Below are 12,890 nucleotides of genomic sequence, written 5' to 3'. Positions count from 1 at the left end.
GCAGAGAAGCAAGGAAGGGGAAGTTATGGTAAGCAAGCTGAAAATATCTGCTGTCAAAAACCAGCTTGCCCTGTGATCACCTGATTTACAGCCTTTGGCTGCACAAATCAGGAGGCTCAGAGTTGCTGGATTCAATGCATTTCAGTGCAGACCTGGGTACCCTGCTCCGTGAAAATGGAAATGCAAGCCCTGCTTTCCCTGACACTTCACTGCTTTTGCTGTTTTGACCAAAAAGCGTCTGGGAGGGGGAGGAAGGGGAAAAAAACCCAGCACCTAGTGATGCACAGAACGCTTCCTGCAATGCCTTAAACAGTAGGGGGGTTTGCCTCTAGGGTAGAGAGAAAAGGCAAAGAACTGCTCGCTGTGAGCTGGCGAAGCGGCGCAGTTGGCTCTGGCAGTGAGGGGGTTGACTGACAGTCTGCAGTGCAGTGGAGTTAGCTGAGCTCCCTATATGGCTGTGGATTAGCTATATGCTAATACTGCTAGGAGAAGAGCAGCCCTGCGAGCGCAGCGCAGCGAGCTGCCGCTGGAGACGATCGGAGAGTCTCAGCAGAGCTGACTCCTCAAGAGCCATGGCTGAAGGGGGTGAAGGAGGGGAAGATGAAATACAGTTCCTACGAACTGTAAGTATCTGCTTTTGGTGTGGTTTATTTTTTTCACCAGGTCATGCAGGAGAGGATTTTCTGTCTCCTGCGTGTTCCTTCGCTGCCGTGCTGAAAATGAAGCGCTATTTCCGTGCTGGGCTCTGCCGGGTGGGAGAACTGATGTGGTCGGAGGGACAAAATAAAGCAGGAATGAGAGCTTTGGTAGCATCAGCCAGTCTCAGCGTGTTCTTGAACCTGCCAGTTTGGTCTGAGGAGCCCCATTTCCGCTGTAATCCCCTGTGTTTGAAGCGTCCTCGTCAACTTTGTGCTTGGGTTTCTAAATGTAGCACGCCAAATATCTGACCTCTGAAACTTCTGTCTGGCTTAGATTTCACTGACATTAACAGAAGCTTTGCAAATAGGACAGCCTTAAAACGATGAATAAACCGAGCAAGCCCTTGATGACTTCTCCTGATAAACATGCCCGCAGAAGCACACTCCTGGGTAGGGAACGCCAACAGATGTTGGAAGTCAGGGCTCGGGGAAGGCTCGGAGCCTCTTCTCTGCTGAGAAGCAGCTTGTTTGGAAAGGAGAGCAGGATTTCTTGGGGCAGGGGTGCTAATTAGCGAAATAGCCTGCGCTCGGTGTGATTGTGTAGAGAGAGCCCTCACACCATTCTTCGCTAAGGCTTCACACAAATCCAATGCGACACCCCATTTGGACTTCGGAGCAAGTTAGTTTTCACCCATTCGCTTCTGGGGTGGGGATCAGCTGCTTTTCCTCTCTCATCTGCTGCCTTTCATCATTCCTACCCTGCATGACTGGGAGTGTGTTGTTGTGTAACTAGCGTGAGAAACCTGCTACTGATGTGTGTGTTCCCTACTCTTTCCTTACTCTCTTTACGTCGCATTTAACACAAACAACGTTGCAGAAGCAGCCTCCTCTAGGGCCCAGCCAACTTTCACGGGGCAAGTCTTTAAAATGAAGCATTTTAAGCTCCCAAGGTAGGGAATTACAAGGCTGATTTCTGGGAGGCTGGGAATATTTCTTTCTGGCAATTAAAGGTTGGAGAGTGGCGATGGCCGCTGCTGCTTATGTAAATTGTTTAGATGTGGAGAAGCGCCGGTAGCACTTTGAAACCTGGGAGGGTCTCATGGGGGGAAGGAAAATGGATAATCACAATGAAGGATCTCCTTCAACCCCCCCTGCCACTACCCTTTTTAGAGGTGTCTGTGTTACTCAGTTTAGTAGATTACTCAGCTTCTAGGTGCCTCTATCTGAGACCAGAGCTCTATATGAACGTCCTTCCTCCTTTTACTTTCTAAGGTGTAGCCTAAACAGAAGTCTCCCTCAGTGGTGGAGTAGCTTTGCCTGTTCCCAGGCAGCCTGCATGTGCTACATGAGACGGCAGTTTCTGCTGCTCTGACCCATTCTCATGCTGGTAGAACTCCACTGCACTTCCTTCTAACGGGTGAAATAAAGTGCCGAGCAAAGGTGAGGGCCAAGGATGGAAACAGCAAGAGTGAGACTATGCATAAGTGGTCCTTTCACCAAGTCCTGGGAAACCTTTTGTAGGGAAAAAACATGGAGCAGATTTCTGTCTCAGAAGCTTCTCCTTGCAGTGAACAATCATAGCAGCTCACTGCTGTCTCCTCTCTATTCTATTCTATTCTATATAACTTTCCTCACCTTGGTGGAGAAGGGATCAGTTGTTGTGTATACACAGAAGCAGGTGTTGAGTGCTACAGTGATGTAAGCCTTTAGTGCTTACAGCTTTCACTGTGGCCTGAATGCTGTCCATACAAAAATGAAGTACAGGAGCCCAGCAGAGCCCTTGCAGTGCAGTTGTTGTTTAGTCAGGAGCCTCTCCACCACAAAATGTTTCCTGGGAGTTTGAGTTGCTAGTGAATGCTTCTCCAGCTGGTGCAGGTGAATCTGCTTTGGAAATTGTTCACCTCCATATCCCTCTTTTTGAGTCTGTGGACAGAAACCTCCTAGGATGTTTTAGGCTTTCAGGGACAGCTCTTTCTCAGTGAAGTATAAAACAAAATGAGATCTCTTTAGGAGCTCTAATTATCCTGCAATATTTTCTGAGGCAGCAAGACATTTTGTTTCTTGAAAGTCTAGTAAAATTAATGTTTGCTGTCTTAAAGGGAAGCTTTCCCTTTGTGTCCCCTGGTTTTGTGTTGGGTAGGAGGTGTCCTTGCTTCTGGATCCAAACAATTGCTCCCTGCTGTCAGAGAAGGGCTGGAAGCTCACTGCTGCATAAGTGATAGCTCTGTTTGTTTCTGGGGAGCAGCAAACTTCTGTCCATGTTTATAAACCTCAATGGAAAGCTTTTCACTGGCACTTTCTGTTCTGAGACATTCCTCACAGTTGTTTAAACTGGCAGCAGGGGGGATGACAATGACTCAACAGAACAAGAGGACACAGTCTCAAGCTGTGCCAGGGGAAGTTTAGGCTGGAGGTGAGGAGAAAGTTCTTCACTGAGAGAGTTGTTTGTCACTGGAATGTGCTGCCCAGGGAGGTGGTGGAGTCCCCATCCCTGGAGGTGTTCAAGAGGGGATTGGATGTGGCACTTGGTGCCATGGTCTAGTCATGAGGTCTGTAGTGACAGGTTGGACTCGATGATCTTTGAGGTCTCTTCCAGCCCTGGTGATTCTGTGATTCTGAGCAGACAGGACAAGAGCACTTTCATTGTCATCACTGTTCCAGTACTAGAATGTCTTCAGTACTTACTTCAGGCGAGGCTCAGCTCTTGGGCAAAGTCTTTCTAAGCAATGAGAGTATGTGCAGGAAGTGTCAGTGGCAGCCCAGGCGCCTGTCTTCATGGTTGTTTCTGAGTTAAGTTTGGTATTAACATAAATAAATACACTCTTTATTCCTTCTCACACTGCCCCCCTCCCCGCTGCTCTGCCTTTGCTATGAAGCCTGTGATGTTTTGTTTCTGCAACCAGGTTCAGAATTGTTTCTCTAGTTTTCCAGCTGGTACTTTCAGCAGGATTTGAGTGGCTGTGCCGTGTGTGAGTGCCTGCCTCTGTGTCACGGATGGAAGGGAGGGACGCAGCGCTTGCTAGGTGGGGGAGGTGCAAAAGTGCTACCCCTTACTTTCCTGCCCTTCTCTTGTTTTCCTTTAGGTGACTTGCCCCTATCATTTCTTTGTTACCCCTTTGCAATGTATGAATCCATGAGAGATGAATGGAAGTGATGCTGGAAGGTGTCCAGGGAAGGGCAACAAAGCTGGGGAGCGGTTTGGAGCACAGCCCTGTGAGGAGAGGCTGAGGGAGCTGGGGTTGCTTAGCCTGGAGAAGAGGAGGCTCAGGGGAGACCTCCTTGCTCTCTACAACTCCCTGAAGGGGGGTTGTAGCCAGGTGGGGGTTGGTCTCTTCTCCTAGGCAAGCAGCACCAGAACAAGAGAACACAGTCTCAAGCTGTGCCAGGGGAGGTTTAGGCTGGAGGTGAGGAAGAAATTCTTCATAGAGAGAGTGATTGCCCATTGGGATGTGCTGCCCAGGGAGGTGGTGGGGTGACCATCACTGGGGGTGTTCAGGAGGAGACTGGACAGGGTGCTTGGTGCCATGGTTTAGTTGATTAGGTGGTGTTGGATGATGGGTTGGACTCAAAGGTCTCTTCCAACCTGGTTTATTCTATTCTATTCTATGTCAGAACACAGGGTAACCCCTGCTGTTCTGCTGAAGGGACAGGAGAGGAACCCTGCTGCCCTTGGCAGTGTGGTTGAGTGAGTGTAAAGTGTTCCTATTCCAACCTTTCCTAGCTACTGGGACTTTACTCCTGTGACACACTGAAAAGTGCCCTCCTTTGGAGTACTCATTCCCATTTCTTTGTCATTGCTACTGCTGCCAAATTAATCAAATATGGGGTGATGGCTTGAAGCAGATAGGTGTTTTGATGGAGGAAGACAAAAGCTATGACTACACTTGCTAACAGGATGCATGATTGGGGAGAGAAGACAAGTCACACCCCTGCTCAAAGCACAGAGGCAGTTCACAGAGTCACAGAATGTGAGGGGCTGGAAGGGACCTCAAAAGCTCATCCAGTCCAAGCCCCCTGCCAGAGCAGGAGCACCTAGAGCAGCTCACACAGGAACACAGCCAGGTGGCTTTTGAACATCTCCAGAGAGGGAGATTCCACAACCCCCCTGGGCAGCCTGCTCCAGGGTTCTGTCACCCTCAAAGTGAAAAAATTCTTCCTCCTGTGTCCATGGAACTTCCTCTGCCTCAGCTTCCACCACTGCCCCTGGGGCTGGCATTGGGCAGCACCCAGCAGAGCCTGGCTCCAGCCGCTGGGCACTCACCCTGCACAGCTTTATCAACACGAATGAGGTCTCCCCTTAGTGTCTTCCTCTCCAAGCTACAGAGCCCTCAGCTCCTCAGGCTCTCCTTGAAAGTGTGCTTGTGCTGGAGAATGCTGTTTGCCATCTTGGGGTCCAAGGGGTTGTGGCAGCATTAGATAGGAGGTGCAGTGCTTTGCAGTTTTCCCTGATGTTCATCATGTTCATGCAGTGTTTTCACTCACTGTAATGCAAACAAACATCTTCTGGTTTGTTTCCCAGCAGGGCTTATCACACCAGTCAGGAAAGCTTTGCCTCCTTTGCCATGGCCCTGAGCAGTGTGTGTGGATGTGTGTGGCCCTAGTGTGGCTGTGCCTTGGTCTGTCCCTGACTCCTTCCCCAAATGGTTAAAATTCTTCATTTCTCTGAGTGACAAAGGCCTCAAGGATTGAGGCTCCCAGAGCCCTGGAGCAGGCTGCCCAGAGAGGTTGTGGAGCCTCCTTCTCTGGAGCCTTTCCAGCCCCATCTGGATGTGTTCTGTGTGAGCTGTGCTGGATTCTGTGCTCCTGCCCTGTCAGGGGAGGGTTGGACTGGAAGATCTTCAGAGGTCCCTACCAACACCTAACATCCTCTGATCCTGTGATTCTCTGACTCTCACTCGTTCCACAGCTTCTCTCAGTGACCCAGTTTTCTACCACAGACTGAGTGTAGTTCTCTGTTACACTTTGTACTGGTGTCACAAAGACCTAGAATAGAATACTTGGATTTGAATTTTCCCCAAGATCTAGTCCATGTGCATGGATTTACACAATGAGCTTGCAGGCTGGGTTTGATCAGTTGTGTGTTAAATTGCTGCTCAGAATCAGGGCAGTTGGGTGGTTCATACACACTTAAAGGACATTTAAAGGACCTGGGGATGCTGGTAGAGGAGAAGCTCAGCTTGAGCCAGCAGTGAGCACTTGCAGCCCAGAGAGCCAAGCAGAGCCTGGGCTGCAGCAAGAGAAGCAGAGCCAGCAGGGCCAGGGAGGGGATTCTGCCCCTCTGCTCCACTCTGCTGAGACCACAGCTGGAGCTCTGGGGCCAGTGCTGGAGCCCCTAGGACAGGAAGGATCTGGAGGTGCTGGAAGGTGTCCAGAGAAGGGCCAGGAGGAGGAGCAGAGGGCTGGAGCTGCTCTGCTGTGAGCACAGACTGAGGGAGTTGGGGCTCTGCAGTGTGGAGAAGAGAAGGCTCTGAGGAGTCCTAATTGTGGCCTTGGAGTATCTGCAGGGGGCTCCAAGAAAGGGACCTTGAGGTCCCTCCCAACCCTGACAATTCTGTGGTTGTATGATTTATGTGTGGATGCACTTTGCTGTCTACATTACTTGGAAATGAGCTCTTCAGCCGTTCGGATGGTGCAGGTGGGATGGGAGGTTAGCTTTACAAGAGGAGCTGGCGGGTCTCACATGGGGTAGATTTCTCGTTTTCATTAGTTTTCACTGCTGCCCAATACAAGAAGTGATTCTCTCATTATTGTTGTGGTGGTTGTTGCTTCAGGAGCTGTACTAAAGCACTTCAGTCTAGCCAGGATCACTGTGGCAGAAAATGAGTTCTTCAGACACTTTGAGTCCCTGCTGTTGTAACAAATCTGTGTCCTCGGTGGTGTATCCCAAATGACATCACAAAAGATGTGTGAAGTGGGAACGTTCAAACAATTAGTCCTTAATGGTCCAATTGAATGGTCGTGCTCCTGACCGCTTGCTGATGTTGTGTAGCACAGACCTCTGCGGCTCCTTCCAGTACCGTACAGAGCATCTGCTACACGATGCTCCGCAGAGAAATGCTTCCAAACAGCTATGTTGGACAAATGTCAGGCAGCAATGGAAGACATTTCCAGGGAGAAGTTTTTAGCAGTGGTTAACTAATATCTGGGAAAACATGGAAACTGATCTGAGTTGTCTCTGAGATGACACAAAGGTGACACAGAAATTGATGTACTGTACAGGTTGCAAAGGCTAAAGAGTGCCTTGAGATGGAACCAGTGGAATTTTCCCCTTGTGAGGGAGCTGGCAGAGGTTCTGCATGCTGCTTGAACAGCTGAAATGTGCTCCATGGGATTATTTGCACATTAATTAGGACATTTTGTCTCTTGCCACTGAAATGTGCTGCAGTTCACGACCAAGCAGTGTGGTAGGTTAAGGCAAATCAGGAGTTAATCGGTGTAAGCACAAAGAGAAGTCCTCCCGAGGCTAGAGAGTGCCAGGGGCATGGGTAGCTTGTCCCAGGGTATTGTAATCTGCTATTCTGTGCTGTTTGCCTGTCTCTCTCTAGGGCAGGGTACAGCCAATTCTCTCTTCTCCCTGTCTCAGGACCCCTGCACGCTGTTATCCTTATGGTTTGTGGGGGAGAGGTTTTTCCCCTGGCCTTGGCTGGCAGTGAGTTTCCAGCTGTGCCACCAGGCCTGGGGCAGTTGGGGGGGAAGTCTGTCCTGCTGTTGGGTCTGCCGAGGCTGAGTGGGGTGGAGGTTCTGGAAGGCTCTGGAAGGTTTAGGCCCAGGTGAAGAACTGAGCCTAATTTGTGAATGCATTTCCTTCAACCTGAGTGCCTTGTGTAAAGAGAATGTTGTAAACAGGATTCCCATTTAAACCTCTGATCCAGCATGGAGCATTTTTGTTTTAATCCTTGAGAGGGGGTCAAACATCTTTTCTGTCCTTTTGCCCAGGGCAGGCCGTGGCTCAAAACCAGGACAAGTAGATGTCCCCTGGTCAGTCCATTCCTTTGAGGCAGAGAGTCAAAGGAAAGGAAGAATAATGTTCTACATTCTGTTCCATGTAGCCTGGGAGGTGGTGTGTGCTAGGAGTTCAAGTGATTTGGGATTTACATCTCTGTGCACTGAATCTCCACCTTCTGATCCTGTTGCCACCACTTCTAACAGCAGTCCATACTTCCAAGTCCTCTAAGAAGAGGAACAAAAGTTGTCCAACAAACCAACCCAACCCAAGTCACAGCAGGTCTCTTCCATTCCATTGAAAGAAAAAAGTCTTTGACATCAATCTCTTTTTGCTTCTCAACTTCAGGCTGTCAGCAGTCCAGCTACTTGCAGCCACTCTTGGCTTTCTTAGGCTTCAGTTTCTGCCATGGAAATCATACTTGGTGATAGGAATTTTTCCTGAGCTCAGTTTCTTAGACCCTGTGCTGTCCTCCTCTATAAACAACGTTGCTGTGTTTATTTGTACCACTTGTATTGCCTGCATGTGTGCTTGGCTTTGGGAGTGGGCTTGCCCAGTTGGTCATCAGGGGCAGCAGCACACAATTGCCAGGGCTGGAAGGGAGCTCAAGGCTCAGCCAGTTCCAACCCCCTGCCATGGGCAGGGACACCTCACACCACAGCAGGTTGCTCACAGCCACATCCAGCCTGGCTGCAAACACCTCCAGGCAGGAGGCTTCCACCACCTCCCTGGGCAGCCTGTGCCAGGCTCTCCCCAGAAGATTCAGCTTCTGCTTGTTCTTTGCCTGTGTCTCCTTCCCTGCTGAAGGTCTGGGTAATGTAAGACAGATTTGCAATCTCCAGTAGCATGCTGGCAGTGCTTACTTCTGATGAAACAGAAATGAGATCTTCTGAGGCTAATTCTAAACCCTTTTCCAGACAGACTTTTAAGCAAATGCTCTCCCCTGCTATTAACACAACCCTGATGGCTCCAGACTCTGTGATGTGTCTGACTTTTACCTCTGGCCATGCTGGAGCAGTGGCTGGGTGTCTGTATCAGAGTTACTCAATTCATTTGTGACAGCTGAGCTTCTGGAGTGAAATCACCTGACCTCAGTGGGTACTTCAGGCTCCTGATAAGGAAGAGTTCTGTGGGGAAACTGCACCACGTTTACACACAGAGGGAAATGCTGAAGCCATTTGGTATGTTTGATACAATGAAAAGTGTTTGAGGGGTGTTTAATGGTTGGGATTTTATGGCTGCCTTTGAGAAGAAGAGAGGTAAGTGATCCAGCCCTGGCTGCATTAGCATTTCACAGACCTTCACATGATTTGTTGTGAGGTACTTTGGGTCCTTCTCGTTCTTTGAGGCAGGATCTTGGGTTCTCTTCCCAGCTTGTGCGACAAGCACAGAACCAGTGGAATGCTCATGCTGCCATACCTTCCAATTAAACTAAGAGGAAGGCAAAAAGAGGCTATGAGAAGGCTGAGAGATGATATCCAGCATGCTGTTAAGTAGTGATTTTTACTCTGTAGTTACAGAAACAATTCTAAAGTAGATTAATGAGAAGCAACCCCACACCCTGCTTTTTGGTATTCTGGGAAAAGCATTTGCTAGGTGGTGGTTCATTGAAAGAATCTGCCAGGTAAAGGGGAAGACAGTGGAGAGGTGGCAAAAGGAGCTCTGGCAGGGGGAACAGCGAGGCAATGAAGACTTGTGTCGTGATTAGTGGGAGATGAAGGCTAATTCCTCTCACTGGAATGGAAGGTGGTGGGGTTAGGGGCACACCTCTGCAGGTCTTGTCTACAGGCTGCTGTTGGAGATGGTACCTTGCTGGGTCTGTTTCTCTGATACCTGCCTTACATTTTGCTTGTCATGGATCTAGAGATTGGACTGCAAACCTAGATCTTACTACAAGGAGTAACGTCCAGAGCTGCCTTGTACAGCCCTGCATGGTGCAGCCGTATCCAGAGCTGCCTTGTACAGCCCTGCATGGTGCAGTAACATTCAGAGCTGCCTTGTACAGCCCTGCATGGTGCAGTAACATTCAGAGCTGCCTTGTACAGCCCTGCATGGTGCAGCCGTGTCCAGAGCTGCCTTGTACAGCCCTGCATGGTGCAGTAACATTCAGAGCTGCCTTGTACAGCACCGCATGTTGTATGATGTGCAATGCTAGCACCTGTATGGATAACAAATGTCCCTATGTCATATGCTGTACCTGTATGGCATATGGAGTTCACAGGATGTTAGGGGTTGGAAGGGACCTCTGGAAATCTTCTAGTCCAAACCCCCTGCCAGAGCAGGACCATCTATTTAAGAGAGTCCAAGGGAGGGCTCCAAGGCTGCTGAAGGGACTGCAGCACTGCCTGGGGAGGAGAGGCTGAGAGCCCTGGGGCTGTTCAGTCTGGAGAGGGGAAGCCTGAGAGGGATCTGATCAATGACTATCAATATTTAAGGTATGATTTAGTAGTCATGAAGAGTTGGGTGACAAGTTGGACTTGATGATCTTTGAGGTCTTTTCCACACTTATTGATTCTATAGTGTCTGAGGGCTGGGGGTCAGGAAGGAAGGGACGAGGACAGCCTCTGCTCCCTTGTGCCCTGTGACAGGACAAGGGGCAGTGGATGTAAACTGCAGCAAAGGAAGTTCCATCTCAACATGAGGAAGAACAACTGCACTGAGAGAGTCACAGAGCCCTGGAGCAGGCTGCCCAGAGAGGTTGTGGAGTCTCCTTCTCTGGAGACATCCCAGCCCTGTCTGTGTTCCTGTGCTGGATTCTGAGAGTTGCACTTTCACGAACTGCTTCACATTGGCCAAGGGTACACCAGCTACACGAAGCAAGGCTCTCTACATGAGCTCAGGCATCATGCTTTACTGCTGCCTCCTTAAACAGCTTAAATTTAAACCCAAGAAATGCTGTTTCCAAAGGCAATCAGTGCCTGTGTCACAGTGCTGCCAGTACAGTGTGTTGCAGGACTGCCTTTGGTCATGATCAGTTTAACTCCTAGGACAGAGCTAACTAACTCCTTGCCTGTTTGTTTTCCTGTCTGGATTTTTCAGCTGGGGGCTTGTGGCTTTTTATTTGCTTTGTGTGTGTGTGTTTGAGGGTTTTTGGTGGGGGAGGGTGTTGGTGTCATTGCAGGTCCTCTGAAATAACAGCAAACCTGCCACAATCAAGCAAAACTTCTCAATGTCACCTTAGAAGGTCAGTGAGTTTAGAGCCTTCTGGGTGGATCTGGGAGCATGCATGAATCCTGGAGCAATGCTGCAGGCATACATCTCCTGATTTCCCCCGAGCCCCACTGGTGCCTGTTGTGAGGATTTGTTTTCTGCTCCAGCTCTGCTTCTTTTTATAACTGAAGGTGGATTAATATCTGCAGCAATAAACAAGGAGTTTGCTCCTGGACCTGCCAAATTGTACAGAATGCAGCAAGTGGGATGCCTGATCTCTGTGCCTTGCTTCTGATCCTCTGCCATGCTAGCTGGGTATGATTCATGTTGAAATCCAGCTGTGACTGTTCCTTCTGTCTCAGTTCCCATGGCAGTGCTGTGACCACACAGCTGAGTGCTGCCAGGTGCATTTAGATACAGATTCCAAGAAATTAAAGCAGAGTTGAGGGAAGGGAGGAGAAGGAAAATAAATTTAGCATGGAGTTATTTAGGACATGCTGAATGCAATTACAGGGCACTAATTTCAAGTCACATGTTTCTTGGCTTTGTCCCTGAAACAAGCATTTTCCCAAACAGCAGATAATAACAGTGCAGAAACATAACCACACAGCCCTGGAGACAGAAAAATTACCATCTCAGTTTAAAAACCCAAACCAAACACTCTTTAAAATATTCAGAAAGAAAACAGGAGGGGTTCATGTATTAATGCATGCCTCCATGGAAGTTGGGCTTTACTTCTTCAGTGTAGAAACTGAAATGCAAGGACATGGAGTTGGTGGGGCAGCTCCAGAGGAGGGTCATGAAAATGCTCAGGGGGTTGGAGCAGCTCTGCTATAGGGACAGGCTGAGGGAGCTGGGGGTGTTCAGCCTGGAGAGGAGAAGGCTCCAGGGAGACCTAGTAGCAGCTTTCTGGTACCTGAAGGGAGCTACAGGAAGGATGGAGAGAGACTGTTTGCAAAGGCCTGCAGGGACAGGACCAGGGACAGTGGTTTGAAATGAGAGCAGAGCAGATTGAGATTGGATGTGAGGAACAAGTTCTGCAGCAGGAGCTGCTGGAACACTGCAGCAGGTTGCCCAGGGAGGTGGCTGAGGCTCCATCCCCGGAGATACTCAAAGTGAGGCTGGACAGGGCTGTGAGCAACCTGATCTAGCTGGGAATGTCCCTGCTGACTGCAGGGGGGTTGGACTGGATGAGCTTTGGAGGTCCCTTCCATCCCAGACTATTCTATGATTGTCTTCAGTGTCATTCAGAAGTCACCAGACCATTCCTTATGTCTATGAATTAGGAGGGTGGAGTGGGTTGGTGCTGGCAGATTGTGTCCCAGCCATGCCTTTGAGCGAGTGTGTGTTGTTCTAGTAGCAGAAGACACTTGCCTCTGGAATATTTACTGTGCCTAACTTCCAGCAAACTTGTTTTCTGGAAATCACAGTGATGTTCTGAAGCACAGCTGGCAAATATGTGCCACCCTCAGTAGTTCAGTACGAGGATGTGCAGAGGCAGTGTGAAAACCTGCAGGAAAATGGTTATTTTTACTGAATTATTCTCCCCCCTCCCCTCCTGGATCTGCTTTTGGTAGCCTCTCCCTTGCAGCAGGATGCCTAGCTGTGTTTGTCAGCCATCAGACACCTCCTGTGAGTCAGTTCTCAGGCTTAACAGATGTGGTTCAGCTGTAAATGGGAGCTGATGGCCAGTTTGGTGATGAGGTCACCTCTCTTTCCCCGTTCCTTCTCCTGGCACATCATGTCTGTGGTGATGAGTGGCAGCTTCGGTTGGTAGAGGCAATGGCAGGAGGGAGATTGACACAAGGTGAAAGATTCAGTAGTAACATCAGGTTTGTTGCTGCTGCTGGGCTCTTGTCCAAGTCAGCAAGTGCTAGTTCCTCAGTCAGACAAGTAGTCAGCACACGTCTGAGCTTTTCTTAGCCCACAGCAAACATCTCTGTCAATCTTGTAGCGTTTCAGCTACTCCAACACTCGAGCAGGGTTCTCCTCATCCCTCGTACCAGAAAACCAACTTCCCTTGACCCGCTTGCCACAGCCTGAATTCCCTCCAACAAGGCTGTGATGCAACTTAAATAAAAGCCTTTACAAATTACTTGGACAAACAACAGAACTTCAACCCAGAGCCCTTAAGCAGCTGTTTAGCAGCAGATGCAGAG

At 49.4% G+C, this 12,890-nt stretch overlaps 1 protein-coding gene across 6 annotated transcripts in view; it reads left to right on the top strand.

Moving 5' to 3' along the window:
* The first annotated feature begins 467 nt into the window (after window positions 1-467).
* RYR3 (ryanodine receptor 3) overlaps window positions 468-12,890 on the top strand; it is a 230,660-nt gene continuing 218,237 nt past the window's right edge. For all 6 annotated transcript variants that reach the window (XM_068162895.1, XM_068162893.1, XM_068162894.1 and 3 more), the window contains exon 1: window positions 468-623. In XM_068162895.1, the coding sequence (XP_068018996.1) occupies window positions 471-623 (153 nt within the window). In that variant the 5' untranslated portion in view covers window positions 468-470. The remainder of the gene's footprint in view (window positions 624-12,890) is intronic.

The sequence above is a fragment of the Melanerpes formicivorus genome, unplaced genomic scaffold (genome assembly GCF_026170545.1).
Source record: "Melanerpes formicivorus ecotype bairdi unplaced genomic scaffold, bMelFor1.0.p_v2 SCAF_68, whole genome shotgun sequence".
Lineage (NCBI taxonomy): Eukaryota > Metazoa > Chordata > Aves > Piciformes > Picidae > Melanerpes > Melanerpes formicivorus.
Note: the sequence above shows the minus strand (reverse complement) of the source record. Positions and strands in the feature narration are given on the sequence as shown.